The 21,424-nt window shown below is 40.3% G+C and overlaps 1 protein-coding gene across 1 annotated transcript; it reads left to right on the top strand.

Moving 5' to 3' along the window:
• The first annotated feature begins 1,060 nt into the window (after positions 1 to 1,060).
• On the top strand, positions 1,061 to 18,688 carry LOC134576744 (natural cytotoxicity triggering receptor 3 ligand 1-like). The gene is made up of 4 exons (XM_063435458.1): positions 1,061 to 1,358; positions 12,233 to 12,529; positions 14,805 to 14,906; positions 18,540 to 18,688. Exons 1-4 carry the CDS (start codon positions 1,061 to 1,063, stop codon positions 18,686 to 18,688), a joined length of 846 nt encoding a protein of 281 aa, XP_063291528.1.
• Positions 18,689 to 21,424: the final 2,736 nt, after the last annotated feature.

Raw genomic sequence — 21,424 nt, 5'->3', positions numbered from 1 at the left:
TGGTCCTTAAGGGGTTAAACATTAAATATAGACAAGGACTGTCTGCTTTTTGAGCTCATACAAGTGATTCATAAATTGAGATTGCATAGCTTCTCATTACGTATTGAATTACTGGATGTTTTGGGCAGAACTGGTCAAATTAAAAGTGTTAATCCATTTTTTTATTTTTTTTTAATTAAGAAGATGGCCGTGGTCTGCATATTATCCAATAATTTATGGAGTTCATTGCCTTTGATTCCCACAATGTTTATATATTCTATTTATTAAGTATTATTTCACTCCAAGTAAAATGATTCATTTAGCTCTTTGTATAAATTTAAATACAAGTCTGCATAAAAAAAAACCATAGAAAATAATCACTGCAGAGTTTTATCACGTCTAACCACTTAATGCCAAATTTGTGTTAGCAAACTACGCAACTTTCATTTAGCTCAATTCTCTTCAATTCTGCTGATAGAATCCTCTGAGATTTACAATAGTCGCTATCAACATAATTGAGTCAAATAGTTTCTTTGGGATTTTTGAATGTATCTCATTGGTGCAATGGGACCCACTTAAAAAGAACTGGATTGTAATTGAATTATAACTGAACATCAGCTGACGTTCCAAGACTTTGTTAAAGTAAAAGTAGATTTTTTTGGGGGGGTGAATTTAGATTTTGGGGTGCTTTTTTTACAGGATTAAGTGGAGTAGACTGTATAGTTAGAGTGATTTAGGGATAGGGGGGTTCTGAGTTATAGATGTAATATCCCTGGTCTGTATCAGGGAATTGCATCAAAAATTAAAGAGAATTAGTTGAGAATTGGTTGCAATAAGGTTGTTTGTGAAAAAGTAAAGAGATGTGTCTGATTTAACAGGTTTCCAAACAGAAAATAAATGCAAATCCAATTGAAATAACCAAATGTGCTGACTGTTTTACATTTGGTTGAAACACTGACGTTTGGCTTAGTGACCAGACAATGAAGAGAAAACAAAGATGAAAAACTAATATGTAATAATTATTTTGTTTATCATTTTTGCGGGTGAAGCTTTGCGAGTGTCACAATGGCCTCAATCCCTGATGGTGACTCGTGGAGAAGAAACTAAGTTAAGTTGCAGTTTTGCACCCAGAGAGCCCCCTGTGAAAGGGGCAGTGTCATGGCTTCGGGTAGAATCCAGGGACAACGTCAGCTCTACCCAAGTCATCAGTCTAAAAGGACGTTTCTCCCTGTCATTCCCAAAGACGTTCCTCAGTGAAGGTGACGGATCCTTAATTATCAGTAACGTGAGCTGGGAAGATGGAGGCATCTACATCTGTAAGGTCCTAATATGGGAGAAAGAGCAAGAACAAGGAAACGGCACTCAACTGATTGTGTACGGTAGGAGACCTGGTCAATACATTGAATTCTTTCCTATTTATATTCACAATCTGAGTACACATATGGAAGTATACCTCCCAAGTGTCCCTATTTAGGAGGGACAGTCCCTATTTTAAGTCCACATCCCTCTGTCACTATTTTATATTATTATTATTATTATTATTTATATAGCGCCAACAAATTCTGCAGCGCTGTACAATGGGAAGGGGGGGTACATCTGACAAAAATGGTCCTTAAGGGCACATAGATTGCTTACCCGATCGCCGCCGTTCCCCTGCCAGCGATTGGTGTTGCTCCTGGTCTGGGGGTACTGCCTGACAGCCCAGACAGTCCCCCCTTGACAAATTAGGCCCCCGCGTGCCATTTGATCGCTCTGTAAGAGCGATCACATGGCCGCAATAGGCTTCCATAGTGCTGCCTGCAGGGGGACTGCCTGGGCTCTCAGTCTCCCTGCATCTGTAAAATAATGTTTAGTAAAGTTAAAAAAAAACTATTTATATGTGTATATATATACACATTTACAAATATTAATATAAAAATACACTTATATTTAAATTACACACGTATATATATATAATATATATAATAACTATATATATTGTGTATATATATATATATATATATATGATTATAAAATATAAAATATAAATAAGTAAATAAAAAATGTAAAAATAGTAAAACTATTTAAATAAATTCCATATACATGTAATTTTAGTCTAACTGTATTTTTATATATATATATATAAATACACTTAGAATGAAATAATATATATATCTATGTATATATAAATAAATAAAAATAATACGAAATATATATATATACACATATATAATTATATAAATAATTTCATAAATATACATGTAGACTTCAAATATATAGATATGTATATATATTTAAATTCTACGTGCGTATTTATGTAATATTTTTACATTATTAAGTAATTTTATTGATTGCAATTTGAGGGACCTGCCTGACAACCCAGGTCGAAAGTCCAGAGAATTTAATTTGCTAGCACTATATTTAATGCTGTAACTTTCCAAGACACCCTAAAACCTGTACATGGGGGGACTGTTTTACTCGGAAGACTTCACTGAACACAAATATTAGTGTTTCAAAAAAGTAAAACATATGACAGCGATGATCTTGTCAGTGAAAGTGAAGTTATTTTGCATTTTTCACACACAAACGGCACTTTCACTGATGATATCGTTGTTCTGCTACGTTTTACTGTTTTGAAACACGAATATTTGTGTTCAGCGAAGTCTCCCAAGTATGACAGTACACCCCATGTACAGGTTTTATAGTGTTTTTGAAAGTTACAGGATCAATGCTTGATTTTCCTTTTTTTCACCTTTAAATTTTTCCAGTTTGGTTATGTTGCCTTTGAGAGCATATGGTAGCCCAGGAATGAGAATTACCCCCTTGATGGCATAACGTTTGCAAAAGAAGACTGTCAGACCTTCCGGCATTCGCTAACCGTGGACTTCCGGGTTCTCGGAGCGCGGCCACTCCCCCTCCTATGACGTGGTCGTTCCCAGGGTTCATAGAGAGTCCGCGTCAACACCACAGTGCTGGATCAACTCGAAAGCTCCCGCGAACTTCAACCTGAATATTTACTTCTACTGTGTATCGGACCCGGACTGTTTAATCATTTACCCTCCTTCTCCTCTCCTACGACCTCGGACTGTTTTTGGATATTCTCTTGCCTGCTGCAACCTCGAATCTCTGTGGAATCTCTATCACCAATTTGGATTATCACTCCTTCATAAGTTAAGTAAACCAGATTGGCTCAAACTTAATACATAACCATCCTAAATCTAAGTGGTTCGCTATCTGCTCCACATCAACTCATAATCTTGTTTCCAACACCTACTTATTAATTATCTGCATCCTAATTTGGAACTTCTCGCTGGTTGTGTTAAAATTACCTTATCCTAAAACAACTTCAAACACCGCTGCTGGTTATAACCTGCCAGGAATTAAAGAAACAGTTCAAATTGATTATCTTTTTTATTTAAAGTAATAAACATTATCAAACTCAGAAATCTGCAGTTGTTTCCATCTTGTCAACAATTGAGCGTTACAGATTGATCCAGCCTAATTAATGGATACAGCAGATCTCACTTCTGAAATCACCAGATTAAACCAAAGGGTGGATACTCTCACTCAAGGCATGCAAGATCTACAGATCACCAATGAAAGAATCCTTACTTATGTAAGGGACTTGCAAACCCATACTCCTCACACAGTTACACACTCGGCTAGTGACCCTGCTGTCTCCAACCCCGAAAAATTCTCTGGAGACAGGTCCCAATACCGAGAGTTCATCAATTCTTGCAAGTTGTTGATTGCATTAAAACCCCGATCATATCCCACAGAAAGATCTAAAGTTTGTTCTGTTATTTCATTTTTGAGAGGTGAACCCATGGCCTGGGCTCATTCCTTTCTTGAGAATGATGATCCCATATTGGATTCTCTGGATGAATTCTTTGAAGCCATGTCTCTCCTTTACGAAGACCCAAACAAACAAGCGACTGCAGATTTAACCATTAGAACACTGCAGCAAAGAAACCGGCCTGTTGAAGATTACATTGCTGAATTCAAACGATGGGCACCTGAAACTCAGTGGAATGACATAACTCTACGTAACCAGTTCCGTATTGGGTTATCTGAAGCTGTCAAAGATGAGCTCTCCAGAACTGAACTACCTACTACACTAAATACACTTATTCAACTGTCAATCAGTATCGACAGAAGACTTAGGGAAAGAAAAGCTGAGAAATCACTCACTAGCTCTCTATGGAAAAAACCCTTCACCTCTTCAAAGGCACCGGAGAAACCTATAACTCCCGCTGAACCTATGGAAATAGGGGTTGTGAGAAGTCCTCTTACTCCAGAAGAGAGAACCAGAAGAAGACAACTGAACCTCTGCATGTACTGTGCTTCGCAAGAACATGTGGTCCCAGACTGTCCCCTATTGAAACGTCCAAGAGGCGGTAAGCATGGTTCTACCACGACTATAATGAGTGTACTTCCTTCTAAACCAACCTCTCATTTCTCCTCTGTCTCTCTCATATTACAGTGGGACAAAGAAAGAATTACGACTAAGGCCATTATTGATTCCGGTGCTAATGGGGTGTTCCTGGACTCATCCTTTGTTACAAAAAATAAAATTCCTTGTGTTCAAAAACGTAATTCCGTCTCTGTCAGAGTTATTGATGGCTCCTTAATCTCCTCGGGGCCCATTCGCCTTGAAACTGTCCCTTTAAGGACTACTACTAATTATGTCCATTCTGAATTTCTTGTTTTTGATGTCATAAATTCTCCTCTTTATCCTATAATATTAGGGATAGACTGGTTACGGACTCACAACCCACTTATTACCTGGGCTCCTTTCTCTCTCACGTTTAACTCTGCATATTGCCAGAAAACATGTCTACAACACATCCCCATTTTGCATGTTACTAGGGAATCCACTATACCTTCCAGCTATTCGGAGTTCGCTGATGTGTTCAGTAAAAAGGAAGCAGAGACACTTCCTCCTCATCGACCCTATGATTGTCCGATTGACCTTGTTCCTGGTGCTCCTATCCCTTTTGGACATATTTATCCCCTCTCTGAATCAGAGCTAAAAACCCTCAAGGAATACCTAGATGAAAACCTCCGGAAGGGGTTCATTAGACCTTCCTGTTCACCAGCCGCTTCCAGCATGTTTTTTGTGAGAAACAAGGACCAGACTATACGCCCCATCATCGATTACAGGTCTTTAAATAAAATAACTATTAAGAATCGTTACCCTCTTCCCCTGATCAATGAGTTGATTGAAAGATTAAGAACAGCTACCATCTACACTAAACTTGACCTTCGTGGGGCATATAACCTTGTTAGAATCAAGGCCAATGATGAATGGAAAACGGCGTTCAGAACCCGATATGGTCTTTACGAATATCTTGTCATGCCCTTCGGGCTATGTAACGCCCCTGCAACCTTTCAGCATTTCATTAACGATATCTTCCGAGATCTCCTAGACGTCTGTGTCATCATTTACTTAGATGATATTCTCATCTACTCCAACAACCTTGAAGAACACAGAAAACACGTGAGATGGGTATTATCCAGATTAAGAACACACAAATTATACGCAAAACCAGAAAAATGTATATTTGAAGTCAATGAAATCACTTTTTTGGGATATGTTATCTCCCCTCATTCAATAAGTATGGATACCTCCAAAATAGATTGCATTGTCAACTGGTCTACTCCTACTAATACTAAAGACTTACAACGTTTTTTGGGATTTGCCAACTTCTATAGGAAGTTCATTAAAAATTACTCTAAGGTTGCTCATCCCCTCAACCTGCTCAATAGCAGTAAACGGTCCTTTGCTTGGAACGAAGAGGCTCAAGCAGCCTTTGATGAATTAAAACGGAGATTCACAAGTGCTCCCATTCTTCAACTACCTAATCCTGCTTTTCTCTACGTCATGGAAACGGATGCTTCTGATACAGCTATCGGGGCTGTCCTCTCTCAACACCAAACGCCTCAAGATCCTCTCCATCCAGTAGCTTTTTTTTCACGATCTTTGTCTCCTGCTGAACGAAATTATCCTGTAGGAGAAAAAGAATTATTAAGTATTAAAGCTGCATTCGAAAACTGGCGTCACATACTTGAAGACACACGCACTCCTGTAATTGTTTATACCGACCACAGGAACCTTGAATATCTTCATTCCAACAAAACACTCTCTGCCAGACAAGTACGCTGGAATCTTTTCTTTTCCCGTTTAAATTTTCAAATCATCTACAGACCTGGATCCAGAAATAAAAAGGCAGACGCCCTGTCCAGAATTCACCAAGATCTTCCTGTAAACGAAACTCAACCTCCTAAAATCATAGGTATTATTTCGTCATTAACTGATGATATTAAACATCTTAAAGAAGAAGATCTTGAACTTCCCAAGCAAGACAATCTATCAAAAAAGGACGGGTTGTACTACTTCAAAGACAGGTTATACATTCCTCCCTTGCTTAGGAATAAAATACTCTCCTTGATTCATGATTCCCCTCTGGCTGGTCATCCTGGTACAAGAAAAACACTGGAGCTGTCTAAAAGATATTACTGGTGGCCTCGCCAGGACAGAACCATAGAATCTTATGTCAAAAACTGCCCAACCTGTCTGAGATCAAAATCTGACCATCATCCACCATTCGGTCAATTACTGAGCCTACCTGTTCCAGAAAGACCTTGGCAGTCCATCTCAATGGATTTCTTGGTAGAACTCCCTCCTTCTCAACATCATACCACCATTCTGGTGGTGGTAGACCGTTTCACCAAGATGTCCCATTTTATTCCTTTAAAGAAATTACCCTCTTCATCTGAACTTGCAAAAGTATTCATCAACAACATCGTGAAACTCCATGGTCTTCCTGAAGAAATCATATCAGACAGAGGAACACAGTTCACCTCCAAATTCTGGAATGAGATGTGTTCCTCCCTCAACATTCAACGTAAATTATCTTCAGCCTATCATCCTCAAACCAACGGACAAACAGAGAGAGTTAACCAATGTCTTGAACAATACTTGCGGTGTTATTGCTCTCATTTACAAGATGATTGGATCACGTGGTTACCAATGGCAGAGTTCTCATACAACAACTCGGTACACACTAGTAGCAAAATGACTCCATTCTTCTCAAATTTTGGATTCCATCCTTCTTCATTCCCCGATCAAGGACTTCCTTCTTCTAATCCATACGTCTCCAACCATAACTCGTTCATGTCTGCCCTCTTCCTCAGGTTACGTGATAACCTTAAAAATGCATCATCTGCTCAGAAAAAGTTTTTCGATACTGGTAGACGACCTTCCCCTACTTACAAGGTTGGTGATCTTGTATGGCTCTCTTCAAAAAACATTGTTACCAACCGTCCCTCAAAGAAACTAAGTTCACTCTTCCTTGGCCCTTTTCGTATATTGTCACTCATCAACGAAAACGTGGTTAGATTGAAACTTCCACCTACCATGAAACTGCATCCAGTCTTCCATGTGTCGTTGCTTAAACCACACCACTCCGACCCTTTCATGAGGGATGTTCATACCACTCCTGATCCCATTCTGGTACAAGGTGAAGAGGAATACGAGGTTCAGAGGATTCTCGACTCACGAATCCATCGTGGTTCCTTACAATATCTTGTCCGGTGGAAGGGCTACGGAGTTGACGAAGACTCATGGGTGTCGTCCTCCGCGGTGCATGCTCGTCGACTTATCAACGCGTACCATGCTCGCTACCCATCCAGACCTCGTTGACAGCATCCGGTGGCTGCTTCTTATGAGGGGGGTTCTGTCAGACCTTCCGGCATTCGCTAACCGTGGACTTCCGGGTTCTCGGAGCGCGGCCACTCCCCCTCCTATGACGTGGTCGTTCCCAGGGTTCATAGAGAGTCCGCGTCAACACCACAGTGCTGGATCAACTCGAAAGCTCCCGCGAACTTCAACCTGAATATTTACTTCTACTGTGTATCGGACCCGGACTGTTTAATCATTTACCCTCCTTCTCCTCTCCTACGACCTCGGACTGTTTTTGGATATTCTCTTGCCTGCTGCAACCTCGAATCTCTGTGGAATCTCTATCACCAATTTGGATTATCACTCCTTCATAAGTTAAGTAAACCAGATTGGCTCAAACTTAATACATAACCATCCTAAATCTAAGTGGTTCGCTATCTGCTCCACATCAACTCATAATCTTGTTTCCAACACCTACTTATTAATTATCTGCATCCTAATTTGGAACTTCTCGCTGGTTGTGTTAAAATTACCTTATCCTAAAACAACTTCAAACACCGCTGCTGGTTATAACCTGCCAGGAATTAAAGAAACAGTTCAAATTGATTATCTTTTTTATTTAAAGTAATAAACATTATCAAACTCAGAAATCTGCAGTTGTTTCCATCTTGTCAACAATTGAGCGTTACAAAGACAATTGCAAATGGGGTATGTCCAGTCTTTTTTAGTAGCCACTTAGTCACAAACACTGGCCAAAGTTAGCGTTCATAATAGTTTTTTGCATTTTTTTTTCTTTAAATTTTTTTATTTTTGCAGTGCATAAAGTTACCAACAGGACCGGTATGCCACAACAGCTTAACCAAGCGCTTCACATTACATAACAAGACTCTATCCTAATTCTCCTTAACCTGTCTGCGGCTTTTGACACTGTTGATCATCAACAGCTTCTTCTCATCCTCCGCAATATCGGTCTACAAAATATTGCTCTCTCCTGGTGCTTCTCCTACCTCTCTCAGCGCTCTTTCAGTGTTTCTTTCTCTGGCTCTGTTTCTTCTCCCCAACTCCTCTCTGTTGGTGTCCCCCAAGGTTCAGTCCTTGGTCCCCTACTGTTCTCTATCTATACTGCCTCCCTTGGTAAACTCATTAGCTCCTTTGGCTTCCAATATCATTTCTATGCAGATGACACGCAAATCTACCTGTCCTCTCCTGATCTCTCCCCGTCCCTCTTGACTAGTGTCTCTGACTGCCTCTCTGCTGTTTCTAACTGGATGGCTGCCCACTTCCTTAAATGGTCAGCTACCATCAGCTCCACCACGCAGGCTCGCTGCCTAGGTGTTCTCTTTGACTCCGACCTCTCCTTCAAGCCTCATGTTCAATCTATCGCCAAATCCTGTCATTTCCATCTCAAAAACATTGTGCACATCCGCCCCTACTTAACGCCAGATGCGACTAAGGTGTTGGTCCATTCCACTGTCCTTTCTCGCCTAGACTACTGTAATCCGTTTCTCAGTGGTCTTACGTGCTCCCAACTTGCGCCGTTACAGTCCATAATGAATGCGGCCGCACCTTCCATGCCTCACCCTTCTGTCAGTCCCTACATTGGCTTCCTATAAAATATAGAGCTCAATTTAAAATTCTGGTTCTTGCTTTCAAAATCTCTAAATAATGCTGCTCCCACCTATCTATCCTCCCTTATACACAAGTATGTCCCGTCTAGGCCCTTACGATCTGCTGAAGTCTTACGTGTATCTTCTGTCCGTACTCCCACCTCTGATGTTCGCCTTCAAGATTTCTCGAGGGCTGCACCGTTCCTGTGGAACTCGCTTCCCTCCTCCGTTAGATGCTCACCCAGTCTCCGCTCCTGCAAAAAATCGTTAAAAACCCACTTCTTCATAAAAGCATATCAATTAAACTGTTAATAGCTCCCAACTGATTCCTCTTCTGCAACTGTCACTAGTCTAATACTATCCTTACCTTTTTGTGTCATTTTACCCCACTCCCTCTAGCGTGTAAGCTCATTGAGCAGGGCCCTCAACCCCTCTGTTCCTGTGTGTCCAACTTGTCTGGTTACAATGTCTGTTCGCCCACCCATTGCAAAGCGCTGCGGAATTTGACGGAGCTCTATAAATATCATAATATTAATAATAATAATGGTGTGGCATTCTGTGTTGGTGCACTTATTTGACATTTTTTTTTTATAGGTAGCAAAAGCAAGAGATAATCAACAGTTGGACAGGAGTTAAATAGTATGGGTATATTTCAGAGAGGTTAGACAGGATGCGTGACAGTCGGAAATGGTCCAGTAAGGAAACGTGCTCAGTATAAAAGTAAAACAAAGCGTAAATTTTCAAATGACTGTCATTATTGAGTGGATCGGCACCACCAGCGTAAGAGCGAGGAGAGCGTCCGCCTCTTCCCAGCTCCCGCAGGCCGCAGCACACAACCAGGGGCTCCCGTTAGTCTGAATACTAGAGTAAGGTATCAGTAAGCTCGTTTGTGCTTCCCAAACTTGAGTAGATCACTGTGGTGTATGTCACGACTCAGTTTCTGTATTTATTTTCAGTAAATCAGCAAGTTCGTTGGGAGCCCTTTCGACATGCGTGTGTTCAGTTAGACGGTCAGGCTCCGCTACGTTTTTTTGCATTTTTTACACACAAACAAATATAAATGCTAACTTTGGCCAGTGTTTGTAACTAAGTGGCTGCTAAAAAAGACTGGAGATACCCCATATTAAATACCCCAGGTGGTCTCCTTTAAAAAAATATGTACATGTGAGATGTGATTCAGAGATTTATGACAGATAACAGTGTTACAATGTTACTATTGATAAATTTTTAAAATATATATTTTGAAATAGCAATGTCTTTCTTGTACTTAATGCCCTATAACTTGCACAACAAAGCTAAGTACATGTTAACATTGGGTATTTCTAAACTCAGGACACAATTTAGAAACTGTTTAGCACGGGTGTTTTTTGGCGGTTGTAGATGCGTAACAGATTTTGGGGGGTCAAAGTTAGAAAAGGTATTTTTTTTAAAAAAATTAAAAAAAAATTATAGTAAATTGTGTGATATGATGGAAATAATGGTATATTTAGAAAGGCCATTTAATGGCAAGAAAAACGGTATATAAGATGTGTGGGTACAGTAAATGAGTAAGCGGAAAATTACAGCTAAACACAAATACCGCAGAAATGTAAAAAACAGCCCTGGTCCTTAACGGTAAGAAAATTGAAAAACGGTCTGGTCACTAAGGGGTTAATTGACAAATTAATTGGAAGATATTGGCAGATGTATGGATATTTAAAAGTAAACTTAACCTTTTATTACTGATATTGTTAAAATGTAAATCCACCCAAATTGAATCAATTAAAAATAGATTTGCAAATGGAGAGTTTCATATTTTTCCCCAATGGGTTGTATACGCATGTATCATTACTCTCAGATACCATATTACCTTATCAAAGTAGATACAGACAGTGAGTGTGCTGACCAAAAAATAAAAATAGTGGCTCCTCTGTATCAAATAACAGCTGCGGCAAACAAAACAAAACCAAACAAAAACAAAAGAACAACAAAACAAAAACAAACAAAATGTTAAACACTAGCAACAGTAATGTGTTTCCACTCCAAGTGACTGTCCGCAGCTGAAAGTAAAGGAGAATGCTGTCTTTATACACAGAACCTGTGTACATTCTGTGAGACCGTTTACAGTGAAATTATGTGAGTACAGATAGTGGGATAAAACAGATGAGTGATGAAGTAAATACAGAAGATCAAGTTGTAAAATCCGGCATTCAGTGAGCTTCTGAACAATCTGAACAATCTGTGCTGTGTCCCGGCACAATCTCTGTGCAATCTATCTTAATCACAATATTCGGAATAACTCTACCAAAAGGCCCTCCGCATGCTTCCCTAACTGTTAGTTAGTTAATTGGGAGACGACGACTTTCTAGATAGAATTGTCAGAACCATCATGTTTTTCTGGACACATATGCCTCACTCACGCTGGTGTGCAGCTGGTCTACTGTATGTTGCATTTTTATTCGATAGGAAAGAATTTAATTTATCATTCAAGGCATTTCCTAGGACCTCTCCTTAAAGGGACACTACGGGCACCCAGACCACATTGCAGTTTTAGAGAGAATGTTTACATTGCAGGTTAAGACTGCCTCTTGCGTATGGCTACCATTCTCCTGCAGTTTCAAAGAGTCTTGTAAAACCCCATAGGAAATCTTCCAGTCAATGCTTTCCTATGGGGAAGGCTGAATATGCGTGCGCTGCGTTTGTCGCGCATGCGGATTAGATTCCTGGATCTTTCTGACGTCAGCGGAGGAGGAGCGAGGCCCAGTACTGAGGGACATCGGCGCTGAATTTAGGTAAGCGTTTAAATTATTTTTTAACCCTTTACATGGATGGGGGGGAGGAGGCGCACAGGGGCAGAGGGAATATAGCTTTGTATTCTTAACACTATAGTGCCCCTAAATTAATACGTTTATTATCTGCATCCTCCATTTGAAATCTTTTGACGGCAGGGCAGCACTTTTCACGACATTTGCCCACTTTCCGGTAATTAACTTTCTTTTGACAGCTCACCCTTCACACCCAGAGATTTACCTGCAGGTGGCAACACAGACTGAACCGGAGCTGACCTTGGCATGCAAGACATCTGGGTATTATCCCCCGCCAGTCCATATTAGCTGGTATAGTCGAGAGACGGCATTACCAGCATCTGAAGTACTGGAGATTTGGGAGCCAGAGCATGGTGTCTTCCACTGTACCCGTAACCTGATTTTGCCCAGTAGCTTAAGGGCCAATGTCATTAACTTCATGTGCAGCGTCCAACATGTCTCCCTGTCTGAACCTCTGAGGATCAACTATACCTACAGTGAGTGCACCAATCTTGCATTTGTGGTAGAATCTAAATACCAATGTTTTATCCTGTAATTACCAAGACAGGACAGTAGAGGGAGCCAAATCCCACGATCTTACATCATAGTTCTTTAATTGTAACTACGTTTATTCACTCAAGCAGGAATTAGTAAGAACTGAAATTGCAAATTTTACACCAAATTAGCATGAAAAAGCGAATAAGCCTGTAGGTGTTTTACCACTGATAATCAAGTATTTTCGCTTTTAAATAAAATATATTTAAAAAAAATATATATATGTATATATCCTGAAAGCACACATAAATAAGGTCTGCATTCAAACTCTCACTACTCTTGGGCAGCAGCAAAGGGCAAAGGCTGTAGCAGGGGGTGCCCAATAGGTAGATGTTTTAATACTACAATTTCCATGAATTTTAAAGGCATGCAAGGCATCATGGGAGTTGTAGTTCTGCTACATCTGGGGATCTACCTTTTGGACACCCCTGGGCTATAGTATTCACCAAGTACATAGAACAAATAATCACACAACCATGTTACAGTGCTGCCGCCCACCGCATGTGTTTCCTATTAAGGGTTAATACGTGTGCAGGTGTTCAGAAAAATACCCCTCTGTATCTCATCAGAGATTTTACCTTTTGGCAGAGAGCAGCAAGGTGAATTTTTAGTGTAGGACTCACCTGAGAGGTTTGCATTTTTGTGACAGATGAGCTTACACTTCAATGGCCAATTTAGTGGTATTAAAAACTCCTGTCATTTAAATCTACATGGGGATTTCCACAGGACAGTACACAGGGGACCTTTTTTTGGTTTTGCTCTTTAATAATAAATAAGAATATTAATAATGCATCACTCATTGAATGATTGATAATAATGCAATTTATATGTCTGGAGACATTCAGAGTTATTCCCTAAAACGTTCCCAGCACAGATCAGACTGCAGGCATATAAACTTGATATTGTACAGTCCTTGGGACTCCCTAATAACTATCAGTGCTGGTAAAGATCATCCTATAAAATAAAAGCCAAAGATTATAAACTCTTAGAGCAGACCGCCGAATATAAAACAAATGTCAAGCCTTGTTTTACTACCCTGTCCAATGTTTAATGTAAATTGAATACTTACTGAAGGTCAACTTGCTATGACTACTCAGGTTCCCCATTGCAAAATTATACGATTAATATGAACAAAAACAGGCCTAGCTCTCTTTTTATCAATTCAGTTTGAAACAGAACACTTTGATAGATCTCCTCTAATGTCTTTCCTAGATCTACACTTAGGATTGAGCACTGCACTAAGAACTCAGAAATACTTTAAGATACATAGTTGCACCTGTTTATACTGTAAAATTGAGGATTCCCCCTTCAATGGACATATCCCACAACCATCTATTCTCAATTATTTAAAAAAGCAATACACGGAAATACATAACTATATGCTAACACAGTGGTTTCCAAACCAGTCCTCAAGGCATGTCTACCAGTCCAGGATTGATAACCTTGCTGTGTCTAAGGTGTTTAAAAAAACAAAAACAAAAAAAAACACCTTGACACATCTGGGTAATCCCTAAATCTTGGTGTCACAGTTACACTTACTTGGTGGTCCCTCGCCACGTCGCAGTGCACACGGGGGACTCCGTCATGCTCAGCTTTCGCTGCACATGGGCGCAGTACCATGACTCTCCCCATCACGCTGCGGCCCACTGGAAGCTCCTCTCCCCAGTCGATCCCAGGTGTAGAGACTCCACAACCTGCCAAGTTCCTAGGCGTCCACGCACGCCCAAAAGACTGCCTCTTAAAGGTGCAGAACACCTGATATATCTTAATGCCAATAGTATGTGAGAGGTGGATACCTCTCCCCTATATAATCACAGTCTTTCTCTTCGGTGTGTACACTTCTGTGAATCCTGTTGCTATCTGATTCTGGACCTACACTCCTGTTACACAGTTTCTGTACCTGTGCTGCCTGCCCCTGACCTTGGCTTTCTCTGACTACGAGATTGTCTGATACCTATTTGGTACCTCGCATTTGGCTTAATGCTGCCTCTTGGGCATCACCCGTCAAAACCACCTGGAATGGTAGGCCCGCCTTGAGGCCTGGTTTGGAAACCATTGCGCTAACATGTCAATACTTGTATTTAAGTAACTGTAACACCTACTTTCAGCTTCTACATTTATCAGAAGATCCTTCTGTGGGCAAGTGGTCGGCCTTCCTTATATCGATGACATTTATGGTTTGTGTTTCTCAGTCTGTTATTTCTCTGCTACTTGCAGGCCCCATAGAATCAAGACTGACTGGATACCAACTGGTTGAATATCTCAATATCATGAAACTATCTCTTCTGATTGGTCTTACTCTAAGCATGTTCTTTACAGGTAGGTCCCTTGGGTGTGGTAAGTACAACTAGCATCATGTTACAATATACATTACAGCAGCATGTTACAATATTCAATGCCCGAGTCTTATATCCTAGAACGACCCTCTATAACAGCCTGAACGCTTCCCCTTCCAAAACCCAGATAACCCCGCAGGATATATGCAGGTACCTGATCCTGTTAATCCCCTCCTTTCCTTTCTACACTTGGTAAAGGAGATCACCAATCCACTGGTTACTTATGGTGCAAAAATAATCAGGTCACCATCCCTATCTAGGTCAAATAAAATCTTAATATTTATTCCTATCTTTTAAGAGCCTTGTTAGATGTATTGCCTCCACCTCCACAGGGTGTTCGAAGTTAGTGTCAACAGTTACAGGTATTCTGTTCTAATTCATAGCACAGACAGGGTTAACTACTGAGTTTAGGTTAGATGGTACAAGGCGGGTTAGTTGGGTTAGATAATGCATAATCCCAGGTTTAATACAGTTCATCGCACCAGTTTAGTCTGGTGTTGGAGGCTTACATGTTACTATGAGAGGTGGGAGTGGGGGGGTTCACTTGGCTTCCAATAAAACCAGAATGGAGCCCTAAATATCACGAACAATCAAACCATCCCTTTAAACCAGGATTAACCCCTAAAGGTACAGAGCTAATAAATGCCACCATCACCCTCTGGTACACACAGACCCTATACTAGCATTGAATATAATAGTCAGCTAAGCCCTGCATAGCCCGTATAATGCACCATCATTAAGACATTTAGTGGAATAATAAGGTATATATTATAAAAGTTCAAACTACTGGTGGTCATTAAAGAGCTAAACATGTAGTTATCCGGAATATTGGCGAACATTACAGCAAGCCTTGGTATCGTCACACTCGGACATCTGCTCTATACGTGGAACTTCCAGGAAAGAAATTATATACAGTGTGCAGATGGTGCACAGAGCTGCGGACAGGTTATTAACTAACCAGACACACTTCTCCTGCTCCTGAAACTCATCCTCCGTTATCCCCTGTTCTGTAAAAAGATAAACCACCCACAAACTGGCTTGACACAGGGTCTGTAACTATGTGTGTAAATAAAAAAATGGCATGTGCTTAGTAAGACTCCTTACCATTGTACACAAGTAGCAGAATTAACTGTAACAACCTAGACATTGCAGCCAGGGCGTGGGTTCTTGGCGTGCCCCTTTAAACGTCAAGGTACCAAGAATCATCTTAACAATATATAATATGTGAGTCACAGAAATTTTTCAAGGTGGAAATTCTACAAAGTTTTGTTCAAGCCTTTGACTAACCCACATGTTTCTTACCTGAAACATGAAGATCTATACTATAAAGAGAGATGATAGAAGAATTAATACACTGATAAGACACAATACTATTACCACTGGCAGGTGAAGTAAATAACATTGATTATATTGTTTACATCAAGGGATGGGATATATTACACAGCAAGTGAATTTCTTGAATTTCATGTTTTGTAAACAGGAAAAATAATGGCTAGACGACTAGTTGAGATCATCTCCATAACAGCACGTCTTGTGGGGCCTTCCTGGTATGCAGTGATTAGTACCTACCAATAGTGGTGCAAGGAAGGGCAACCGGTGAACCAGGATCAAGGTCATGGCCACCCAAGGTTTATTAATGAACGCGTTGAGGCAGGGCTAGCCTGTCTGATCACACACTGTAACTCAAACTGCTGAAAAACTTGTGGTTGGCCATGATAGAAAGGTGTCAGAAAACACATTGCATCGCTGTTTGCTGCATATGCGGCTGTATGGCCAGAGTCCGGTCAGAGTGCCAACAATGACCCCTGTCCATTGCTGAAAGCACCTTCAATGGGGACATGAGCATCAGAACTGGATCAAGGAGCACTGGAAGAAGGTTGCCTGGCCTGATAATTGTTATCTTTTAGATCAGGTGGATGACTGTGTGTGTGTACATTTAACTGGCGAAGAGATGGCAGCAGGATGCACTATGGGAAAAAGGCAATGTTATGCTTTAGACAATGTTCTCTTGGAAAACCGTTGGTCCTGGTTTTCATATGGATGTTACTTTGACATGTACCACCTACTTAGAGATTGTTGCAGACCACGTACACGCCTTTGTGGCAATTTTATTGTGGCAGTGGCCTATTTTAGCAGGATAATGTATCCTGCCACACTGCAAAAACTGTCCAGGAATGGTTTGAGGAACATAACATAGAGTTTAAGGTGTTGCCTTGGCCTCCATATCCCCCAGATCTTAATACAACTGAGCTTCTGTGAAAAGTGCTGGAACAACAAATCTGATCTAAGTAGCCCTGCCTACTCCCCCAGCCCCCCGACCCCTCTGTTACCCCCTCGCAACCTACAAGATCTAAAGGATCTGCTGATAATGTCATGGTATCAGATACCACAGGACACATTCAGAGGTCTTGTGGAGTCCATGCCTCGACTCATCAGAGCTGTTTTGGCAGCACGAGGGGACCTACACGATAAGGGCAAGTTAACAAGTCTGTGTAGGTGAAAGTGCACTATAAATTGTTCTTATATTCTACATGCCTTTGAAGGTGTTATTGTTATGCTAAAAATCTGCCATTTTTACTTGTTATTTATACCAATATACAATGTGTGCTATTGAAATTGTTATGAAGTATGTATAATTTGTAGAACATCCCATTGAAAAACTGCCCTTAGTTGTGTTTGAGAAGGTTACAGAGATATTTAAAGGGATCCAATAGTGCCAGGAAAACAAACCCATTTTCCTGGCACAATAGGCTCCTGGACTGTCCCCCCCCCCCCCCCCCCTTCAGCCACTTACCTGAATCAAACGCCGGTTGGGGAGACCTAATGCGCATGTACGGCAATGGGCGTGCGCGCATTAGACCTCCCATAGGGAAGCATTATTCAATACTTTCCTTTGGGGAAAATCTGATGCTGGAGGTCCGTGAGGACGTACAGCGTCAGATAACGGACCAAAAGTCTGTTTGGATCCTGGAAGCCATCCAGTGGCTGTCTGTTAGACAGCGACAGAGAGCTGACTTAGAGCTGCAATGTAAACATTGCTGTTTCTCTGGAACTGCAATGTTTTACATTGCAGCACTAAGTGCAAAAGGTTCAAAGCACCCAGAACACTTCAGTTAGCCGAAGTGGTCTGGGTGCCTACAGTGTCCCTTTAATATGAGTGACCTAAGTATAGAAATGACATCTATTCAATGCACTGCCATACGTTCCCATCTACGTACCCAGAATGCATTGCATATAGGTAAAAATGGTTCTCTGTATATTCACAATAATCTCCTGAATCACTGAATCACTGAACTGTAACTCTCTCCATTAATGTTCTGCTATGTATTTTTATATATTGTCATGCAGAGTTGGCTGGTAAATAATTTGCAATATATTTCATTTTATTTTCTAGCAAAGAAGAAATCCAAGTTCACGCAATAAACAGAATATTTGGTACGTTATTTGAACAAATAAAGATAATTCAACTGATACATTCGTGCAATTATAGATCATATGGGGTTTGAAAAGATTCACACAGTGAGGGGTGCACAATATAGTTTTATTCTAAGACAGGGCAAGGTACAATAATAAGAGATTGTATTAAATAATTGCATGCTTTCTGTTTGCCCTATAGATACATTTTTTTGGATCCAGCCTCTCCGCGTCATGCGACCATCACTGCAACAGGATTTCCTGATTTCCATAAACAGAGCTAGCTCGCTAGACGCTGCTGATTGTTTAAATAACAATGACGCTTTGTGTGCCAAGCAAGCATTTAGTTGAAGAGTGCTTGATTTTTTTTGTACTTAATTACATCTCACGAGAATGTAAAAGAGATTGGCAAGTCCCTCTATCTATATACTTTTACTACAATGCAATTCTTCTGAAAATCCTGTTTATTTTGACTTTTTCTCAAAAATGCCTCCTGGTATTACAATAATTACATTAAAGTGGAGCTGTCACATTACTGGCTTTGTACCTTTTCTGGGTCACTTTTTCCATTAAAAATGAACATGTTATATTGTGCAGATCCGCAGAAGTCAGAAGTCGTGGCTGTCGCCATTCATTGGCTGAGAGCATCAGCTGAGCTCTTTTAGCCAATGAATGCAATTCTGTGCAAAGAAAGAACTCTTGTTCCGGCCTGGCCGGTGACACCCGATGCTATAGGTGGAGTTACACCTTTGGCGCACAGGGTTTAAACTTTGTGCAGCGTCTGAACGTACAGACTTCAGGCACCATTACCTTTTTAAATCGCTGAAGTGGTCATGGTGCCTGGAGTAACACTTTAACTTGCCTCCATTTGCTGCAGTTAATAATGATAAGCCTTACCATTTTGATTAATCAGGTTAATTATCAATATTTTTTATCCTGTTTCTTAAAATTGTGTTACTCGTTTCCCAGCATTGAGTACCCATTGGCTTTTATAAGACCTAGGTTTGCTAGAGGAAGTCACAGCAAAAGATTGGTAAAGCACAAACTATTTCGATTTGCTTTAAGTTTGGGGCTATTGACTCCTGGGTCTAGACTCAAAACTTGCTTCCCATGCAAGGTTTAGTGGTGACCTATTGGTGGGAACCAAGCAGCTTCCCACAATAAATAGATATTTCTAGTTCAATAATTCCAGTTTTATGCTTGGAAGTGTCTACTGCAATCGATTTCATACAAGATCCAGCGCTCTCTGCCCTCAATCACTCACTAATTAGCAACTTTAAAGTTCACAAAATATAATATATATATTTTTGTTTTTGTTTTCTTAAACACCTAACTTAGGCAAAAATAATGGGGGTTTAGTCGCAGTATAGGATCATTCATTGTATAAGGCTGCCACAATGTCAATGTACTCCATTCTCGGCAAGTCCTATCCTAGCAGAATAATGCCTTCTCTTACGAGATCAACCCACTTACTGGTGTAAGTCGGTGTGCTTGTAGGCGTACGCCAAAAAGATTGTGATAAAATCATGATTAAACGGAAAATAGAAGAGTTACTGATATATCAGCAACACCTGCATATCTTAGATATTTTTAGAAGTCCCCTTGGGCAAAGAAACTCAAAAAAATTATGTTTCCACAAATATCTGAGAGTTCCCAGCTAGACATGTAAATGAGCACACACAAGTATTACCAGAACAGGTGTTTTTTTTTTTTAGAGAAAAGAGGAAATATTACCTGTCTGGATAGCACCTACAGTATGCCGGCTAGTTGTGCATCTGGGACCCAGCAGATTGTACTTAAGTATAGAAGCACAGAGGTGTTGGACCAGATGCCTCTGGCCACAAAGTGTATTAGATTAGATTTGTGAGCTAGTTGAGTAAATCTAATTGTAAAGATTTGTTTTGGGTGATAACATTTCAAGTGGCTATTTTAACTTTGAAAAGAAATTTGATTCTCACATGTATCATTAGATTAAATGGTGTTGCCATTTTAACCCCTTAAAGACCAAACTTCTGGAATAAAAGAGAATCATGACATGTCACACATGTCATGTGTCCTTAAGGGGTTAAAAGTACCTAAAAACAATAACACAATTAGGTATTCTATCTTGTGATTTTGTTATGTTTTGGAACAGATGCTCTGGTTTTGTCGGTACAGGAAACGTAAAACACGTCCTTTTCTAAACTTAACACAAAAAAACACTGAAAATACACTTGGAAATTGGCAGATTCTATCTCCTTTTCGTAACAGGGAGGAAATATGTTTCTGGCTTGGCAGAAATGGATGCAAGGAAACCGAAATTAAAGTGAACTAATAATGGAAAAAAAATCAGCAAAGTGAGAATTCATGTGAACTTAAGATGAATTTAAAGCTGCACTGTCACCGTCTGGGGACTTTGCCGAATTTGCAGAGACCCCTGTTGATGACATTCCTGCTGAGGGTCTGGTGGCTGGGGGGAGAAGGTAAAGGTGAGATTTACTTACCTGAACCTGTCCCTCGCAGGTGTGGCCATCTTAATCCTGCGGGTCCTCTTGTGTCAACATTGGTGCTGAACTCTTGCACAGTTCAGCATTGATGCCTCTGGAGGATCATGCAATATCATCCATAGACACAACTAAGTCCCTGCAGCCGTCACTGGTGACGGCTGCCGGCATTGATACCCTGAGTCTCAGAAAATCAGGGGGAGGAGAAATACAGAGACAAAGTAGTTCCAACTTTATCTCTAAGAAAAGAAAAAAGGTAATTAGCACTCACAGAAAAAAAAAAAAGTGTTACCTTGTACATACAATATTTCAGGTAATCACACAAACTGTTTTTTCTTGTAACCTACATATAAATAAATGAAACACACATAGTGTAACCTGTATATACAGTATTAAAGTGAGAGAAAAGGATTTTCTTCAAACTCACAATTTTCAGAGCCTTTTACGAGTTGGCTCTAAACTTTTAGCGCTTATCGTCTCCTCCTTTAGGACATTTAATATGAATCCCTCAGGTATGTCCGCAGGAACTGATGAGATTGCAGCAGACTCCAGAGTAAGTATAAATAAATATACTATATGTGCTATATTTGTTTTTTATTTGTGT

This window comes from Pelobates fuscus, chromosome 11, assembly GCF_036172605.1.
Source record: "Pelobates fuscus isolate aPelFus1 chromosome 11, aPelFus1.pri, whole genome shotgun sequence".
Classification (NCBI taxonomy): domain Eukaryota; kingdom Metazoa; phylum Chordata; class Amphibia; order Anura; family Pelobatidae; genus Pelobates; species Pelobates fuscus.
This window is presented reverse-complemented; position numbering and strand designations above follow the sequence as displayed.

Coding starts and splice junctions, on each gene's coding strand:
- LOC134576744 (XM_063435458.1), top strand. CDS start 1,061: ATGGTGACTCGTGGAGAAGAAACTAAGTTAAGTTGCAGTTTTGCACCC. Junction 1,359..12,232: donor CACTCAACTGATTGTGTACG/GTAGGAGACCTG, acceptor TTCTTTTGACAG/CTCACCCTTCACACCCAGAG. Junction 14,907..18,539: donor TCTAAGCATGTTCTTTACAG/GTAGGTCCCTTG, acceptor TTTGCCCTATAG/ATACATTTTTTTGGATCCAG.